We start from the raw sequence: 19,663 nt of genomic DNA, 5'->3' as shown, positions 1-19,663 counted from the left end.
CATGTGCATGCAGGCTTTCAAATTTAGCTTTCAAAGCCCATGCACTGGTAAAACTGAAGTTTCCATATTTTTAAAAAGCATTTGATTTATAAAATTTGCATCTGCATTCAGAAGGAAAAAGAAAGTACCAAATACAAAATCATCCTCCACTGGTGTCCATAAGAGCATTCTGCTACCACTAAAGATGCTCCTTTCAGAGCACAGCAATACCCAAGAGATGCAAAACATATCTAAGACAAAGCACACTAAAACTGGATTTTAAAAAACAAATGGCTGTCACTTCTATCTCACCCACACTTTAAACAAACAAAACACATGAAAGGCAGAATATTCTTTTTCCTTCAAGTACTAAACCCTTTCTGAAAATTCAAGTCCACAAATATAATTCATTACCCTGTAGGAAGAGTGTGACTAGCATCAAGCCCCAAATTATCATTCTAGGGACACCAGCACTAGCTATAGGGCAAATGTAAATTTATCTTTTAATCCTTCAATTTTTGCCATTTCCAGGCATGTCATACCTCAATAAAGAGCCTGAAGTATTATCCAGCTGACTAGCTTTTAATTTGAACAATGTGAACAAACTTTGTTTAACCATGACCCAGAGCCACGCATGAAATGAGATTAAAGTTGTCTCTTCACATTTAGTAATCTTCTAGTTAACATGCAAAACAACCAGAAAGCTACTCTAAGAGAAACAACTCAGTCAGGGCCAAAAAAAAAAAAAAAAAAAATTAAAAAAAGGGCTGTGTCTGAGTGCAGCCAAGTATATTGTTAAGCATTTTATCCTCCTACCTGTTTTAGGTACTGAGGTGCAAGGTGATTTTCACAAAGAACCAAGATCCTGTACCTGTGCTGCACTGAAAAGTACCTTGAGGGCTTGCCTGAGTCCCAGCAATAGAGCTGGATGACCTGCAAAGCATTTGGCTTGATGGCAAAGACACCCCTGAGTCCCACCAAAAGGTTCTTCAAGGCACCATGATCCCAGATACATGTGCTATACTCTCCAGAAGACCCCAAAGTTAGTGGGCTTTGTCACCCTCCCAGCACTACTGGCTACACCACAGCCATCCTCAATGTGCTGAAACAGGAAATATGTTCTGCCCTAAATGTGGGAACATCCTAGGGGTAAACTTAGAGAATATACTCTTGGGATCTTATTTTAATCCAACACTACAGAACTGCAAGGCTTCAGTATAAATAGCTTTTTGCCAGTCACCAAGAAAAGACAAACTATGTACCTAGCAGTGCTAAAATATGTTTAACCTAAAAGGCCATTGTAACTAAAATATATAACTACTGACAAGAGTCACTACTGACCTACATAGAAAGGACTACAAGACCAACTTTTATTGTCATGGCTTCTCAGTTTGCAAATGATTCTGAAGGGTGAACCTCACAGAGGTTATTCCCCATACTGCTGTACTTACTGTGAAGGTAGTCTGCCAGGTCACCACCATTACAGTACTGCAAAGAGAACAGAAAGCTCAGTTAATACAGGGCAAATCAAAGATTAACAAGAAAAACAAACTTCAGTAGGATGCAGGCTTATCACAGTATTTAAACATAAATAATTACACATGTCAAAATACATATTCTGAAGTTGACAGGGAAAACCCCATTCCCCTGGGTTCCTCTCCTGTCCTATTTCCCCTAAATGTTATGTTGCATAATGATACACCAGCTTTTGTGCAGATCCATGTTCAAGCACATCAGAGAGAAAGATGAAACCAGAACAAAGCAGAAGGGTCACCACTGGAGACACCATCAGAAAGCTTTTTGAGGAAAGCCTGGGAGTGGACACAGCTGAAAACTGAAACTCCTCACATCAATTTTACACATCATTAAGAAAAGTCAACAAGAACTCAGAGTGAGAACTGCAGAGGAAGGGGAGCATTAAGAGGCTCTGCAGGTAAGCTGTGTCCAGAACATTCTCTCTGGTGTATGCCTGAACACACACTGCCCCATGGCACCCATCTGACCCCTGGGGTTCAGTGTGTGACTGCATGATCTCCTGAGAGCAGCAAGATGAAAAATCCCCTGGCTGCTCTCTGCACCCATGCTCTCCAAGGCCTGGGCTGCAGATTAAATTAAAGCTTTACAGGTGGGACTGCCACCAGAAAGCACCACTTGTGAAACATGCTGGCCTGTTTAAAATGAGTTTAAAAAATTAAAAATGAGAAAGAGGGAGGGAAAGGAGGTTAAAAAAAATAAAGAAAAAGACACACTCACCTCCATAACCAAGTAGACAGAGTTTGCCAGTTCCTGGGGAAATAGAGAATGGAAAAATAAGGGATTTATGCACTGAAATATTTCATACACTTAATTGCTGTATTACCTTTTAAACAGATAATCTGTTCTCTGCTATGAGTCAGCCTGAAGAAAGGGTAAAAACATTATAGGTTAATTCCTGGAAAACTGCTTGCTTTGAAAATTCCAGGTATTTAAGCATATTATTGGTCTGTGAGAGTGCATCTGTTTAACCAAGCTGATCTCCTGTATTGTGGCTTGGGTCTCCATGTCCTTCTGGGCTCCAGGGATTAACAGTGGCACGCAACACAGATGCTGGCACACTGCTATCTTAGAGCCTTAATCATTTCCACATTTAACTTGGCCCTTTATAGCAGCTGTGCCCACATGAGCAGCACTAGGCTGAACAGAAAGATAAGAGCAGCACAACTTCAGGACCTGCAATTCAACCCCCTGGCTGAAAAGTGCCCAAGTGACTCACCTTCCTTTAGAGGGCAAAAAGGAAAGATCTCAGACAAAAAATGTAATACTTCTAACAATATTTTCTACATGCCTTAACAGAGCCATTAGCAGGTGGCTAAAGCTTTCTGGATGGTAACAGGGGTCACCACCAGCCAAGTCCAGGCCAAATGCTCATCTTGCTAAGTTCACTGCAGGTGCTGCACTGTGATGCTCTCACCATCTTGGGAGTTCATCTCCTGCCTTAGCTGACCTCTCCCCAGCCCCTGGGAAATGTGCATATATCCATGGTACAAGCATGGATAGTGCAGAGATGTGTCCCACAAAAACACAGCACCACAGAGCCACAACAGGAGCCTTGGCTCTCAGCCCTTTCACTCTGGTCTGTCCACAGGACTCTGCCTCCCATCAAGTACCAAATTCCCTGCATTTGGCAACACCTGGAGTCCTCAGCACCTCTCACTGTCTCTTCTATCCTCTTTTAACCTCACAATGTGAAATCTGGGTTTCCAGATGTTTGCTGAAGACTGGTTGGAGGAAGAGAGGAGGAAGATGAATTATCTGTGATTTGAGAGACTCAGCCACAGCTGCAGGGGAACTGGCCACCTTCCCTGGAGGGGTCAAGTGTCCACCAGAGCCCAGGGCCACCTCGATTCTTACAGCTGTTCACTGCCAAGCCCACCTGAGCTTTTAGAAGTCCCCTTGTTTGTTCAAAAAGCAATTTTCTGTGATACTTCAAGAAAGTGTTTATTGCACTTCCTTGCATGACAAACACTTCTTTCAACAGGCTTTGTTTTCCAACCTCTGCATTTGAAAGCAGCACACATTAAGTCATCCACTTTCATACACACATTGGATGAAGTAGGAAACCAGTCTGTGGTTAAAACCACCAGCCCAGGGAAGCAATGCAAGAAGAAAATCCCAAGCACCATCACAAGCTTTGCCATGACAAAGCACTGAGAGAATTCTCAGGAGCATTCAAAGCCCACCAGCTCCTGCTGTCCTAAGCAGGAACAGCAGAAAGCCCAGGTTGATAAAAGGCACCCAGGACTTTCATTTCTACAGGAACTCCAGCTCCAGATGTACCAGAAGATACGAGATACACCAGAAGTGCAAGGCAGCTGCTCAGGGAACTCACTGCAGGGCAACTTCTGGGCACACAGAAGTGTCTGAAGTGGCTTTTGCAGCCCAGACCAAATTCATCACTGCTACAGAAACAATTTTCACAGACACTTCTTGGCTAAACGTGCTATGATCACTGCAGCTCAGTAAGTCTGCACTTTAATATGTATAGTGCCAGCAGGGTTTGAGGAAGCTCAGTGTATTATTACCTAGATAGAAAACAAAGGGGAACCAGGGCTTACACAAACCAAGTCCAGAAGATATTTGTAATAACTTATTAGCCAACTGCTAAATGTACACTCTGCAGTTTGGTTGTTTTTCCACTCTACATTATTTAAAGACTGCAAACAAACATCACCAAGGAAGTAATTGATTTTTGGCAGCCAGTGTGTGCAGTGACCAGGGTTAAACAAGGACCTGCACAGGCAAGGGAGATGCTCTGCTTGACTTTCCCAACAACAACATGACCTTGGTGGTTGTTGGTTTTATCTCTTCACTCTGTGCTGGTGTGATAAGAGGGAATTGCCTGAAAGGCTTCGAGAAGTCAGTGGCTCCCCCAGTCATCACTGGCAACTGCACCCTCTGAAAATTCAACCTCACCAGGCAGAGCTGGCCTTCCTGCTGCACCCACAAGGGTATTTTCAGATCACAGGTGCCTGTAGCAAGGAGAACAAACTTACACATTTGCAGCTTCAGCATTTCAAGACTCACTTATGAGAAAGATCTGTAGAACTTTGCTAACAAAACAAAACATTTCTTTCAAAAAGGGTCCCAGAAACAAAGTCATGTTTGGAAAAAGCCAGTAAAGCTTACTGTGGTTAAAATAGACTCAGCTGTCTAAAGAGACTTCTGGTTTCTCAAATAGGCCAATGGACTTTTCTCAAGATGATTCAGCATCAGAAACTACTTCTTGTCCATTTTTATCCTTCCAGTATATTTATGATTTTTCATCAACAAAACAAGGAAAAAAATACTGCAAGCCAAATTTTGCAAGCTACCAGTTTCTCTGAAAACCAAAGCAAGACGCCCAACCCACTCATTTCCACATCAAGAAAAGTATTACAGTTTTCTGATTTCTGCAGACACATATTCAAGAAGTGCTACAGATAATTTCCTCTGGACCTCTTATTCACATGTGCCAGTCCATGCAGCCAAGCCTAATCCTGTCACTAAACAAGCTCAATGAAGGGAACAGCACAGACACAACCCCTAACTTTTCCTGTCATCACAAAGGGCAGCAGTACCCTGACCATGCCCCACAATAGCAGCAAAACGCCTCTGCCAAAGGCATTAAGCTGATAATTAATCAGTCTGGATCACTGCCTGACTTTCTTGCAGCAGAGGCCCCAGTGATGAAGTTACAATTTAATTGAGTGCAAAAATAGGCAACAGCCTCTGCTGTCTACAAATAACACACATCTGCTGATGGAGAACAAAGAAATGAAGAAACCTCATTTAGCAATACACCATAAATCAACTCAAGACTGTGCTCTGTTAAAATTCCTCACTGTGACACAAGCAGATATAGCATTATGGACATTAAGACCCAACAGTCCTGTCTCCCTTTAAATTTTCTCTCCACCCATACTGGAAGGTGGCATGATCCTCTTCTTGGAAAGAGTGTGTTTAGGTGTGTCCAAAGGGAAATGTCTGGGTGTACCCACAGTTAGTCATCCTCCTACCACAGCTTAAAAAGTCAGAGAGGAATTTTCCTTAGAAAATTCCTCCTCTGCACTCTACCCCTGCACTCAGCCTGCCACCAAGTTTAGAAAGGTGCTCAGGAACAGAAAGAAGTGGAAATTTGATTACACAACACTCCAAGATTCTCTCAGCAGTGCAGTGTTCTCACCAGTCTGTGTGAGACCAGTGCTGTAATAGATTCTGGTGAAAAAAAATGCTGGGAAAAACCAGCAAAGAATGACTTCCACCTCACATAAGGCCTTTTTTCTAGGACAGCTGAGGGATGCAGGAGGAACACTGAAGATGAAGGTAGCTCCAGGGTTACACCCATGTGCAGAGCAATGTGGGGCTGACAAGGCTCCTGCTGCCTACAATAGAGGAGCCATAAGCACTCAAGTCTCAAGACTTGTTTTATTACTCTCCTGGGTGTTTGCTGGCATCCCTGTGATGGCAGAGGGTTTGTGCCTCTCAGGAGATATCTACCACCAGCTGCTCAACACTAACTCTCCAACAGCACTCAGAGATGCTGCCAAACAAAGATAATTTTATTGCACATGGATCTCTCTAAGTACAACCAGGACTTAACCAACTGCACCAACACAACAGATCATAACATAAAGCTGAGGGTCTGACAGTGGAAGATAACACAAACTGAAAGCTAAGCTTTTCCATCTCTTTTTTGTTACTTCCCCTACTGACTGCAGCAAAACCACTGCATATCACATCCTCCTGTTTTGCCAGCAGGATCTCATGGAGCCAGTACATTTCTGACCTGTGGTCTCCAGTCATTGCTTTCTGACAGTGGCACTGGAGTCACAAATACAGTCCAAACAAACAAAACTCTGCTTTACAGAAGCCAATTCTTAGGTCAGTGGCACCCGGAAAGTCCCTAGCTCAGGCAGGGGCTACCAAGCTGACAGGGTTTGGGAAAAACAAACCCGCTGTTCTCAGAGGAAAAAAACTTTCCAAAAAGTAAAATCTCTTAGTAGTGTTTCACTGTGGCTCACAGCTTGGCTTGAGCAGGCTAGTCTCTGAAAAGGGAAAGAAAAACTGTCATGATATGCAAGGATTATCTTGTGATGCAACTATTGGAACAGAAACAAGATAAGGACAATAGCAACATCAATCAGAAGTGGGAGAACCTATCACTGCTCATCCTTTGGAAAACCCATTCAAAGCAAATAGCCAGAAGATATTCACATGCCTTTTGACCTCAAGCAAAAAGAAAAACAGATCTCAGAGCCTCTGGTGTTTCTGTTCTCTGGCCCTGGTGATCCTCCTCACTCCTCCTGAACACCATCAATAAGGAACTCAAGAACATCTTGAGCAGGCTTCCAATACAGGAGACAACTTAGACTAAGAAAGATAAAACCTACTGCTACTGTCTGGAAAGTGTTATTTCCAGAGTCAGCAGATCCATGACTTTCCAACATAATGAGGGTATGTAGATCCTATGGAGTAAGCATCAGAAGAAAGACCTGGCAAGATGCACAAACTTCTGTCCACAATTGGCCATTGACTGCATTCTGCTTCCTTCTGACTTGCCAGCTTGCTCTAGGATGTGGAACAAGCAGAAGTGAGGCCCTGCAGCACAAGAATGGTTTATGGGTGGCCTTGCAGCAGGCAGATTTTTGTAGAACTGGAAGAGCAGTGATGCCAAGGGTCAGCAGTGCCCATTGCCCCATTCCAGGCTCTGCCTACTCTCCACTGTAAAACAGATCAGCTGTTTCAGGACAGGTTGTACTTCAGAGCAGATTAAAAACAGCAGGAAAACCATTCACTGGTACTACACAAGCTTCAGGAAGGGAGGGAGACTACTTCCCATCCCCCTGGCAACAGTTCTAAAGTCTGCTTGCCTGACATTAGAAAACAAACAGGACAACGTCATGTCCGTGGAATTGCACTTTTCCAGGCAGCACCTCATACCACCACAGCCAGATGGGATCATTGCTGGTGAGGCAGCTCAGCCTTCAAGTGACCTGGAGAAACTTCACCATCCTTTCCACTGGACATGAGCTTCCAACAGGCTCCTTCAGCCCAGCCCCACCTCTTCCCCCCCGAGGCAGTGACAGCAGTAGTGCCAGTCACAGCCCCGCTGCTGGGCTTCACAAATTCACTGCTGGGCTCAAACAAAGCACTGAGACCCTACACACCTGCAGAGAGCTCAGACAGAAAAATCCTGACTCTCCTTTGCAGGCAGACAGGGCCTCTGCAGAGCAGCAACACTACAGCAAGTCACAGCTGGAGCCGCCACCGAGCCTAACCACAGAAACCTAAGTATGGCATTCACATCCTAATGGGGTACAGAAACAAAGTGCTGGGTTTCACAGGTCACAGAGCTTCCAGGCAAGACCAAGAACACACACATCAGAGCAAATTAAGACTTGTGCTGCTGGAACACTGAGAAGCAATCCCTTCTTACAGCTGTCATGCTGCTCTGGGGTAACACTGCAGTTCCTACAGCATCTGAGCTCCCCCAGCCAGCTCCTGGAGAGACATCACTGACCAAAAAACACTGAATGCAGGCTGCAGCAAGGATAAGGGGATGTAGAAAAAGAAAAAAGAGGCAGAATCCTAAAAAGTTTGACACGGAGTGGAAGGAAGTAGTTACCCCTTTGCCAACAGGCAGAGTAATACCTGGAGGCTTTTTCAAACAAAAGTAAGCTCCTGTGCAAATGGCAATGCATTATGTTAATGCTATCAAGAGAGGAAACGTCAGAATTCTAACAACAATGACAAAAATAATCAAGATCCGATTTGCTTGACTGTATTTATTCCTCATCTTCTTCCTGTATCACAGCAATGCTATAAACTGAACATTTAAGGTTGAATTCCCCATTACCTTAAGCTCAGTCACATGTACTGGAATTAAGTCCTTGCATACCTTCAAGCTGCATTTTATGAGCCTGCCCAACGAGCAGGGGTAGTGGGGGGAGAGCTAAGGGTTGAGGTGGACATTTCAGTTTTAATCACACTCTTATGATATGGGCAAATACAAGCCAAGTCACTCAGCCCTGAGGTTTGATTTTAGTTTCATTGATGTAGTTCCACTGATAAAGTTGGGAATTGTGTGGTTTCTGATGGGATATACCAAACATACCCTGATACTCTGCAAGAGTTGTTTTGGTTTGGGTTTTTCAGATGTGGGGCTTTTTTTAAGCAACTCTGAAAACCAGGGTTTTCTATGGCAGCTGCATGAGTGATTGGCCTTTGCAAGTCTTCTCTTTTCCATCCATTTATTTCATACTTCATTCACCAGATTTAAGAAAACATGCACACTTGCTACCACAAAGGTGTGGAAACAAGGGATATAAAGAAAAAGAGCATGAGATTTCTTTCAATAAGAACAGTCTTAATTTAAGAAGGGAAAAACTCCAGTTACTGGAAGCCAGAGAAACATGAGATCAAACAAGCACTATTTAAACAACAGAGAAATGAGCACTTTATAACATATTTAGTATGCTGGCTACGCCTGCCAACCAAATGAAAAGAATATTGAATGCAAATGAAGTCTCCCAATGACTGGGGTGTGAGCAGGGTGAGGTGACATAGCACCCATGGGGACATGCAGAGCCCACCCCACAGCCCCTGGGCTGCCCCCCAGCCCTGCCTGGCACCACTCCCTGCAGTCCCTGGGGTCCCCATCACATCAGCAGCTCTCACACTCCAGGCCACCAATGCACACAGAGCTGGCTGGGAGTCTCCCCCTTCCTGCAGGTTTCTAAGACTCTCTAAGATCTCTAATGACTTAAAATTATGCACCTTTCATTCCCCCCCACTGGAACCACACTGTCTGGTTGATCCCTACTATGCCAGCTCAGCTGACCTAATTCCTCCTGTTATTCTGATGCTAGGAGACAAGCCAGGTGCTCCTGCAGCCAGACTGAACATTATTGCCCTAAGCAACCAGTGATGCACAATTTGATTCATTTCTATCGGCCCCCCTTGAAACAACCTTGCTTAGTAAACAAATGCAGCTCTGAGATCCTCACTTTGCATTTTGACAGCATCTCTATGGTTATGGTAGTATTAAAGGCCTGCACATTATAAAGCAGGAGACAATGCAAAATTAGAGTGCCTCTTTGCTGTACAATAAGCACAGCAGAGCTTCCAAAGCTAGCTATGGGCAGGGCTCATCCCTGGATTCTGCTGTGAAAATTTGTTATTACATTTCTCAGACAGGAAATGTAACATCTGAAGACAATTAAGATGCCTTCTCTTAAGCAAAGTATGTTTAGGTCTGCACCTGAGAAACACTGCCTTGGAAGATCACATCATTCATGTTCATTTTTTACCAAATTTGCCATTTGCTACTGCTACGTGAACATATGTAACAGCAGAAAAAAAAAAAAAAAAAAAAAACACCAGCCAGACAACAAAAAACATCAAGCAAAACCATATATACTTATTCTGAAAACAAAACCAAACTAAAAACATCTTCTTGCCTATGCAAAGACCACCACCTGTGCTGAGCACTCCTGTGCTTAGCTTCTCATTCCCACTATATCTCACTTCTGGGATGGAGGCAGTTTGTCTCACACATCTGCTTCTCTGGGTGTTTGTCCAAAGCAAACCAGAGCCATCCAGCTTGGATTCCTACCACCAGCATCAACCCTCTGCTGGTCTGTCAAAGCTTTTCAGTTGGTACCAACAGGCAGGAAGGCACGTGATGTGGGAAAGCAAGAGGAGAAGGGAGGACACACGAAAGTGAACCATACCCTCAATATTCTACACAAGATTGATAACTAAGATGAACTTTTGAGACCTACAGATTTATTGCAGTTTCACACTTTAGTGGTAAGTTCAGTCGAGTCACAAAATTAAATCTTTTAATTAGGCTTTGGTTTGAGCCTATAAATATTTGAAATAAATTTAAATAGTGTTTTTCCACCCAAATTTAATCCTGCCTATCCACTAATTAGGAGACACCTCTTCCCATCAATCATCCAAATCTTTGCTTTGCTCACTCATCACATGGATTTACACAGTGGAAATTTTCATGGTGGAAACACTGGTGGAGCTTCAAGAGCAGCAGCACAAACAGCAGCCACCAGAGAGCTTTGCTATCAAACTGTGAACACAACAGCCTTCCAGTTTCCAATTACTCCTGGGAAACATTCCTTAATCTGTCATTACAGTCTGAGTAATGCTACCTTCCACAGGAGCTTTGGAGGCCATTCACCACCACAGCACTGGCTCTTCCATGACACCTTAATCATGTGAGAGGAACACAGGTATGTGCTGTACACACAGCATGAGTAAAACAGTGATCATAATTTCAGAAATGTGGCAAGACAACTCCCTCTAAAAAAAGCCCATGACTGAGGTCTATATTTAGTGGTCAACATTTGCTGGATGTTTCTCTGACCTGCACAGTGGGATACTTGGCCGGGGAAGCCAGCATTAAATCAAAGTTCAACCCTACAGAGCTCTCAACTCTACACAAACACGGCCATTCTGGTCCACTAAACTCTCAAGCACTTCCTTACAAAACTACAGGCAGAGAGTGGCTGCATTTTAGTCTTTTTTTCCTTCTAGCTGTAAATTAAGCCAGATCCACTCTTCAGTACGAGTGATTCCCTTCAACAGATGCGAGGATGCTGACGGAGCAGGACAGCAGACACCCCATTCTTGTCCACAGCACAAACAAAGAGGATTGCTCGGCAGTTCAGAGAGCTGCACTTTACACCCACTCACCAGGCAACCTGCCAGCTTCACTAGGGGATGGAATTAAAACACGATTTAAGCAGGCAGCCTGACCTCAGGAGAGCAATCTCCCAGACACAGAGTGCCTCTTGAGTCATTCCAAGTGCCTCAGTGGAGCCCTGTCTCCCGACATGGGGCATGTAAACAGCAGTGCCTGAGGAACAGAAGATCCTGCATGAGCTGGCACCAGAGGTGGCCAGGCATGAGGTGACACTGCAGCACACTGATTCACCCAGCATCACGCTCATCAGTGCAGGGCTGCTGCAGAGGTGAGCAGTGCTGGAGGGCACACAGAAGGACACTGCTGTCCACAGAGCTCCAGGGGTCCCAGGGGACAGCAGGAGGCACGTACACAAGATGCAGAGTAGCATCTAAAGGCTGTGTGTCAGAAAAAGGGTGATGGTGCAGCACAGCACATCACAGCCCAGCAGCCACAGCTCTATTGATCACAAGGACTTTCTACACAGCAGCAACACAACACTGTTATTATCTGGCTCTCAAGACCAGCCCAGGCTGACTGATCACTAACCTAAGAAGTGCTTGTTCTGCCACCTGTGCCTTAATCCATGTGCACAAGAAAAAACTGCACTGCTAGGACTCTGTGTTCTTTGTCTCCAGGTGATACAGTCATCACTGCAGAAGTATTTTTGGTGAGTCTGTACCAGGTGACTGAGTTAAGCATTTGTCTCAGCTCATCCCAAACTAGTGAGTATAATAAGCCAACCTGTCACCAAACAGTAGAAAGCAGACCCTCAGGTAACATAGGCTGAGCCAGAAACATCACAGCACAGTGCCTTGTGTGATGTTAACAGCTGTGCTGCTGCCACCAGTCCATCCCACCCATGCAGAAACTGGGGGAAAAAAACCTAAAACAAAAACCACCTGACATCCACCCAAACACAGTCAGAACTTGGCTGCTTTAAGAAGCAAGTTCAGCTCACACCACACAACTAGGGAAAATCTGCAAAATAATCCTTATTTGATGCAGGAAAATGCTTTCTAATATCTAAAGCATGACATGTCCAGGTTCAGCAGATTTTCTGCCCAAGTACCAACACAGCCATATATGAAATCTTCACCTGATACCCATTCAACCTGAGGCAGCCGTCACAGAACAGGGAGGGAAAGACACCCAGAATAATCTCCTACTGCTTAGATCTTAGCTACCTCTAAGGAGGAACTTCCTAGTGGAAGAAGTTTTCTGGCACACAGTGCTCCCAGGATCTGACAAGTTCAAGGGTTCCCTTCCTACCATTGAATCTCCTCAGCTAATCAAGTGGTCTCTGAGCACAGACTTAATGTCCTGAGACACAAAGGAAATCAAAGCAAGCCCCACACACCAGACCACATATGCTAAGCTTTCCCTGTCAATGAGCATGAAGAGTTCAGCTGGTCCTCAGAGTCATGGAGCCCAGTTTTCCAAGAAATTTTATTTCCATACAAAGTCCTCTTTTGGCAGAAACCATCATTTGTTGTTACCAATTTCCAGCTTAAGGAACAAGGACTCATTTGGCTGTCATCAGAGTAAAAGGATTTCTGGTACCCAGATGTTCCTCTGGACCACTCTACTCCCCTTGACTGCTGCAGACTGGGGACCCCAGCTCCAGCCCCTCTGCAAGCCAGCTGAGGGGTTAGGTAGTGCTCAGGAGCAACTAAAACACCCCACACACGGTGGAATACAACTTCTACTGTCTGCCAAACATCTCCTGTGCTCAGGAAAAACCCACACCACAACTCCATACAGATACTAAATAGACAGCACTTTCAAAAATGTGGTACAATAAGATTTTTGAGCAGGGGTTCTTGCATTAGGCTCCTAAACTATTAACAGCACCTCTCATTAATATGTGAGCACATAATAATGGGAATATGCATATTTCATTTTGTGAGCCATTCTCATGTACTAATGCTGCTCTAAGGACTCCAGTAAGGGGATCTGTAAAAGTCCAGTCACTGCACTTCCAAACATTAAACATTCATCAGAATCATTTATTCCTAGAAAGTTTATTTTCTCATTATTTATGAACCAATATCACAAAGACCTGTGAAATGAAAAGGAACACAGCAATTTTCCTGGATTTGAAGGATAAATTAAGGATGCCATGGTGAGAACTGCTTGTCAGTACTAAATATCAGTACTGGTAGTGTTTGTCTGGAGCAAATTTAGCTTTACATCAAAAAATCTCATGTTGTGAGAGGTCTGGCTAACATGAGTTTTTAAGCAGGAAAATGCAAATGAAAGCATCCTTGGGTGTAATCACTCGCTTACAGCCACTGTGGTTTTAGTAACCATTTCCTTGTGTGTAAGAAACACACGAGTAAAAGTCAGAGTCACTGCTGACAGGCAGTGCAGAGGAAGGGAGACACAAAATGCAATGACAGACAAAGCTACAGGGCAACAATAAGCTTCACAGGAAGTTTTTTTTTTTTTTCACTTTTGCTCTATGTTGTAATACAAGAATAAACATTTTCTGGTTTAGAAAGCCTACAAGTAAGGATTCAATTAACTGCAAATATCATATTTTTGAGGATAAATACATATGCAGCAATGAATGAAGCTACTAATCTGGTATTAGGGGAACAATGTGAGTAAGTAGTAGTCTTTTCCTCAAAGTAGGGAAAGGTGGGCAGAACCCAGCCTTCCACAGACCTGCACTTTTACCTTTGCAGATAATTTACTCTCACACAACCCCTAAGCAGACACAGAGCAAGGCCAAACATTCAGACACACTATACACCCAACATATGTGGGTTAACTGCAACAGACTGTCTAGTAACAGATCACTGACACCAGATGAGAGTCCACATCCAATACCCCCTAAATAATCTCATTTTCTCTGAGAAATCAAATTACCCAGGTCATACAAGGACTCTAAGACAAAGCTGGTAACTAAGCACAAACCTGGACATGCCTTAAGCCCTGGACTATTCTCAATTCCTGTTTTGTGTTATCTCACATAGTTTCTTGCTAAAATCTCACCAGACTGCACTGCTAAACACAGAATTTAGTAAAGCTCATCACAAAAGGAGAAAAACCACAATTCTATAATTGTAACAGTGATGAAATTGCTCCTTCTGCAGAAAATGTCTTTGAGTTGCTTCCTATTCAGCAGGAACTTAAAGCAGGGAGAAGAATCTAACAAAAGTTTCAAAAGAGCTCAGTAAGCAAATCCAGCAGCATAAATGCTTCATACAAATGCAAACTATGAAGTGCAGCAGCAGCCACTCACTCTCTCAAGTGAATTAAGCAAATCAGGAAGGTATAGAGAATGAAAAGAAAAATAAATAACACCCAATGCCCTAAGCGGCCTGTACCCCCAGGAAGTGTTCCCAGCTACCCTGCAGCGTTGATCAGCCCGAAGGCAGCTGTGCAGGCTGGCTCGGGAGCAAAGCACAGCCATCCACAGGGCTGCGGGACACGGGCTGGCAGCGCGGACTACAGCACCCAGCAGGCACCGCCGGGCTGACGCGGAGCCACCCGAGCCAATCCACGGCAGACGGAAAAATGTCAACAAACACGGGCCTGCGGGACACGTGATATCGGCGACACGGCACGACAGTCGCGATAAAGCCACGCCAGAGCCACCCGGGGTCTGCCACTCGCCCTGCCGCACAGCCACCAGCACTGCTGTTCCATCTCTGCCTCTGCTGTTTTTTGTAAGCATTCACGAACGGCAAAGAAAATTTGCCCAGTTACCAAGCAGTATTTAACTAAATAATCAATGGGAAAATAAAGAAATAAAAACCGTCGGATGGGTTGCAGCAGATCGGTTTGAGCCCCTCTAGATCAGGGCTGACTTTGAAGGAAAAATGTCTGCTGCAATTTTTAACACTTAGTGACGACCACAAGGACAACAGAAAAATGCAAATTAAAATCCTCTGGAGCTGAAGACAATCATATGCTACAAAGTCATGCCTGCACTATTTTTACATGGCCTAAGAAAAAGAAATTTTCTCAGAGAGGGTATCCAGAGCAGAGAAAGAAAATAAAAAAGTGGGCATGCCAAAAATAACTGCTGTCAATTTTATTTCTAACATTTTGAGAACTTACAAGCTTCCAGCACAAACATATTCACCACACTGCATTTCACTGTGTAACATCCTGGAGCAGAAGATCCCACCCCAACTCCCAACGGCACGAGTTGTGTGATCCAGCCAACAATTAACACATGATCTGCTGTGTTTGCTTATCTTTCCCTAACTTATCAGAAGGCTTTCACCCCCCCCTCAAAGTACACATCTGAATACAAATGTTAAAAACTGAAATTTCACAGACTCCATTCAACTTTTCCCAAATTTAGAATGCTTTAAGGTAATTGAATTTATTTACCTGGAAGTCATACAAGGCAACAATGTTTTCATGTTTCAATTCCTAGAAAAAGTAAAACAAACAAACAAAAAAAACAAAAAACCATAAGCTAGGAGCAACAAAGGGTATATAGAACAAATACTGAAGAAAATAAGTCAGTCTGCCTTTACCTTAAGAATTTTTATTTCCTTGCCCAGGAGTGTTTGCGATTTTGCAAGGTTCTTCTTGTTAATACATTTCACAGCTACTTCCAGCTCAGGTTTCTGAAACAGTACATAATTAAGACAAACAAATGTAAATTTCACCATTCATTCACGTTAGGATAAGCAGCCTCTGAACAGATTACAAATACTACTGAAGAAGTGTCTTGCAGCACCGGTAAAGGCCTCTCACCTCACATCCTAATGCCTTCCCCTTACTTGTTCAGACATGCCCTTCGCTGAATTATGCTTGTCAGCCCAAGGAGAAAAGCCCAAGGTTTAGGTTTTTGTTACTACTTTATACAGTGATTATCCTCTTATTTAATCACTAGAAATAAATGCACTGTGGGAGCCGTGGCTTATCCCAAGCACTAATGATGGAAAATCCACTGCCGGATTGGTTTCCTTTTATTTACCAGTAAGAGATTTCTCCTCCTTCTGGAAAAATTAAGTGGAGAAAGAGAAGACTTCACAGACAGACACACGCACAAAAAAAAAAAAAAAAAAAAAAAATCCCAAACAAACTAAAGAGTTCCTTTTACAGATAGCGTGTGGATTTTTTTCTCCCTTGTTTTGGAGATGGGGACCGGTTTTGGGTGGATCTGTGGGCACCCCACAGGCAGCTGACGGCCTCCCAGCCCCAAGGTGAAGGCACCTGCCCGGCTCCTGCCGGGACACACGCAGAAACTCCAAGGAGAACAACAACAAATAACAAAAAACACCCCGAGCCCGGGGTAATGCCCAGGCTGTCACAGCCGGCGGGGATGCGGTGACCGGGGCGCGCTGCCCCCAGCTCGGCCCAGAGCAGGAAATAAATAAATAAATGAAAAGCAGGACCGCTGTGGGGGGGGGGACGGAAATAAAAAGCAGGGATTCTCACCTCTTTGTGCCTGCCTTTGAAGACGACGGCGAAGGCTCCGTGGCCGATCAGGTCCTTCCTGCTGAACTCAAACTTTCCCACCGTCTCCATGGCGCTGCGCCGGGGGGTCCCGGGGGCCGGCGGGGAGGCTGCGGCCGGGACGGCTTCAGAGCTGCAAAGGGACGAGGAGGAGGAGGAGGATGGCGGTGATGAAGGAGCTGCCTTTAAAAAAAATTAAACCTCTCCCAATCCAAACACGACGGGGGCACCCCCCGCCACCGCCTCCCCCCCTCTCGGAGCGGTCGGGAGCCGGAGCAGCCCCGCTCTCGCCGGCCCCGGCAGCTCCGCGCCGGGCTGCGCTGCCCACCTCGCCCTCGTCCATGGGCTGCCTCTTCCTGCCGAGCGGCCGGGAGCCGGGCATTGTCAGCGGCCGGGGCGAAGCTGGCTCCTCAGCAGCGGGCCTCCCCCATCTCCTGCTCGGGCCGGGCCGGCGCGGCTCCTCGGGCCCCGCTTCAGGCGGGGCTCCCCATGCCGAGCCCCGGCGCCCCCGCCGGCAGGCGCGGCTTCGCCGAGAGTCCACCTTAAGCGCGATCCACCTTAACGCGCGGTCCGCCTGCCGGCAGCGCTCCACCTTAAGCGCGATCCACCTTAAGGGCCGCCCGCGCCCCCGGCTGTGAGCGCTGCCGGGGCCGGGGTCGCGGGGCCGGGGTCGCTCCGCGGGAGCCGCCGCTCGCTCGGCCGGGCCCGGACAAAGCTTTGCGGAGCGGAGCGGGCGCGCCGGGCGGCGCAGGCGCGGTGTGCGGTGTGCGGCGGGCGGGCAGAGCGGCGGCGGCACCTGAGGCGGAACGGCCGGGCCCGGCACATTTAAAGGCGCCGCCTGCCGCCCGCCTGAGTCAGCGCCGCCGGCCGAGGCCGGGCCGGGAGGGCTCCTGCCAGCCACCCGCCCGGGCCTTGTGGAGGTCACACAATCATGGGATGCTGTGACTTGGAAGGGACACACAACGACAGAGAAAGTGCAGCTCCTGGTCCTGCACAGCACAGCCCAAGAATCTCACCACGTGCCTCAGAGCGTTGTCAAAATGTTTCTTGAGCTCTGTCAGGCTCGCTTGTCACCACTTCTTTTCTCTAGGCAGCCTGTTCCAGTGCACAGCCACGTTCTAGCAAAGAGCCTTTCCCCAGTATCCATCCTGAACCTCCCCTGACACAGCTTCAGCCATCCCCTGGGGGTCTGTCACTGTCACCGCAGATCGGTGCCTGCCCTTTCACTTCCCTTCACAACCCCGAAGCTGTACACCAACAAGGTCTCCTGCCCATCTCCTCCAGGCTGAACAGACCGAGCGATGTTTCAAACAAACAAACGGGTCTGGCTGGGTGAAGTTCAGCCCAGGAGCTGTAAGGTGTCCGGGCGGATCCCAGCCTGGCCAGCCCCCTTCCTCTCCCCCAGCATAGCCCACCTCCTCCTCCAGAGCCGCTCCTGTGCCCGGGCACCGCGGCTGCTCCGCGGGGAGCCCGCCCGGCCTCCAGCAGCGCCCGAAGGTGCCTCCATGGAGCTCTCCTCTGATGGACCCTTCTCGCTATCCTGCTCCAGAGCTCGGCATGGAATCACTGCTGCGATAAGAAACCTTTCCTGGCCTGAGCCTCGTGTGTGGTTTGACCATCCCCAGTCTCTCGCTGTGCCGTGACCCACAAGCTCTGCCCTGTGGGTGTGGGCTCGCAGGTTCATTCCCTCCGTGGCAGGAACTTCTCACGGGTTTGTCCCATCCTCTGCTCCAGGCTGCCCAAATCCAGCAGCCCTGGCCACGTCCACACCGCTTGCGCATTCGCACCTGTTTGTGCGCTTATCACAACGTCACATTCCAGCAGCACTGAGAACAACGCTCCTCGTGGGCAGCACCGCTCTGCCTGCAGTTTGTTTTTTTACACAGCTGTATTGACCCGTGTATCGACCTGTGTCCAAACCCAAGCACGCACTGGCCGGGCGATGCCAGCAGCTCCACGGACACCCAGCACACAGGGTGCTCGCTGTTGTGACGCTGGGTGCCTGCAGTTATCGCCATTCTCGGCACAAGCTGGCCACAAGCAGCACTTCACAGCGTCAGGACGTGTTATCTGGCTGTGGCTGATACCGTATCTGTCGGCCCATAGTCTGTTGTCCTTGGCTCCTAGGAAACTGGTGTTCAGGTACCTTCCTCCACTTAAAATTTTAGTGGGAAAATGACAGCATGTACTGAATGCCAGTATAAAAGTAGCAGTGCCTGACTGGTAGTGGTTGGCATCTCAAATTCCAGCAGTTTAGTACTTGTTGGGAACTGTGAAAGTGACAGGGATGTTCTCCAGTGGGGATCTGAAAACTGCCTCTGCTGAAGTAGCCTTTAAACCAAAACAAGACTAGAGTACTTCTGTGATTTCAGCAGAAATTAATTTTAAAACTGCTTTAAAAAAACATATACTTAGCTACTTGTTTTCTTTCACAGTTCTGTGTCATCCACATCTACATTTTCAGGCCTTTGTCAATGATCATAAGGGGTTAATTTCAAAACTGATACAGAAACCATTAAAATGTCAACCATCATCAAATTTTAAAAATAAAAGGAAGGTACTTAGCAAAAAAGACTTGGGAATTCATTTTACCTATTGTTAAAAGCCACTGTCTCTAAAGCAGAAGGTAATAGTTGCAAAAGTTCAAGGCAGGAAGTGAAGAAAATGTTTTGAAACTACCTAGATGATTTCTAGGCAGGCAAAATCTTGTATCTCCCTTGGCTGGAAAGCAGCCAGAGCACTCTGGTTAGCAAGTGCGCTCTTGCAAGAACTGTGGTAAAATCTCCAGTGCCCACAGGTGTTTCTGCCTTTCCTTCCCTAGCACAGCAAAGACATGCAGTCCTGGGTGAAGGAGGAAGTTGATATGACTGCTGTTCAATTAGAGGCCAAAATATCCCAGTGATGAATGTCCTTTGTTCTGTACTGAGTGTGCTTATTTGTTCCTTCATGTGCTGTGGGTTGTGAAAAAAAAAAAAAAAAAAGTTAAACATAAGTTAGATTTGACTAAACGTGGGTCCTAAGGTAGCTCTTTGCATGCAG

General features: G+C 46.1%; 1 protein-coding gene across 3 annotated transcripts in view; it reads right to left on the bottom strand.

Annotated features, from left to right (window-relative positions):
• ULK1 (unc-51 like autophagy activating kinase 1) overlaps positions 1 to 18,375 on the bottom strand; it is a 75,525-nt gene extending 57,150 nt beyond the window's left edge. For 2 of the 3 annotated variants that reach the window (XM_056504393.1, XM_056504394.1), the window contains exons 1-6: positions 18,040 to 18,375; positions 16,607 to 16,757; positions 15,697 to 15,789; positions 15,548 to 15,589; positions 2,233 to 2,265; positions 1,431 to 1,467 (exon numbers count right to left, since the gene is read on the bottom strand). In XM_056504393.1, the coding sequence (XP_056360368.1) occupies positions 1,431 to 1,467; positions 2,233 to 2,265; positions 15,548 to 15,589; positions 15,697 to 15,789; positions 16,607 to 16,757; positions 18,040 to 18,308 (625 nt within the window). In that variant the 5' untranslated portion in view covers positions 18,309 to 18,375. Of the gene's footprint in view, positions 1 to 1,430; positions 1,468 to 2,232; positions 2,266 to 15,547; positions 15,590 to 15,696; positions 15,790 to 16,606; positions 16,758 to 16,952; positions 17,201 to 18,039 lie in introns of those variants that run through there. The other variant, XM_056504395.1, reaches the window with a different exon arrangement.
• Between the last annotated feature and the right edge of the window lie 1,288 nt (positions 18,376 to 19,663).

The sequence above is a fragment of the Oenanthe melanoleuca genome, chromosome 15, assembly GCF_029582105.1.
Source record: "Oenanthe melanoleuca isolate GR-GAL-2019-014 chromosome 15, OMel1.0, whole genome shotgun sequence".
Lineage (NCBI taxonomy): Eukaryota > Metazoa > Chordata > Aves > Passeriformes > Muscicapidae > Oenanthe > Oenanthe melanoleuca.
This window is presented reverse-complemented; position numbering and strand designations above follow the sequence as displayed.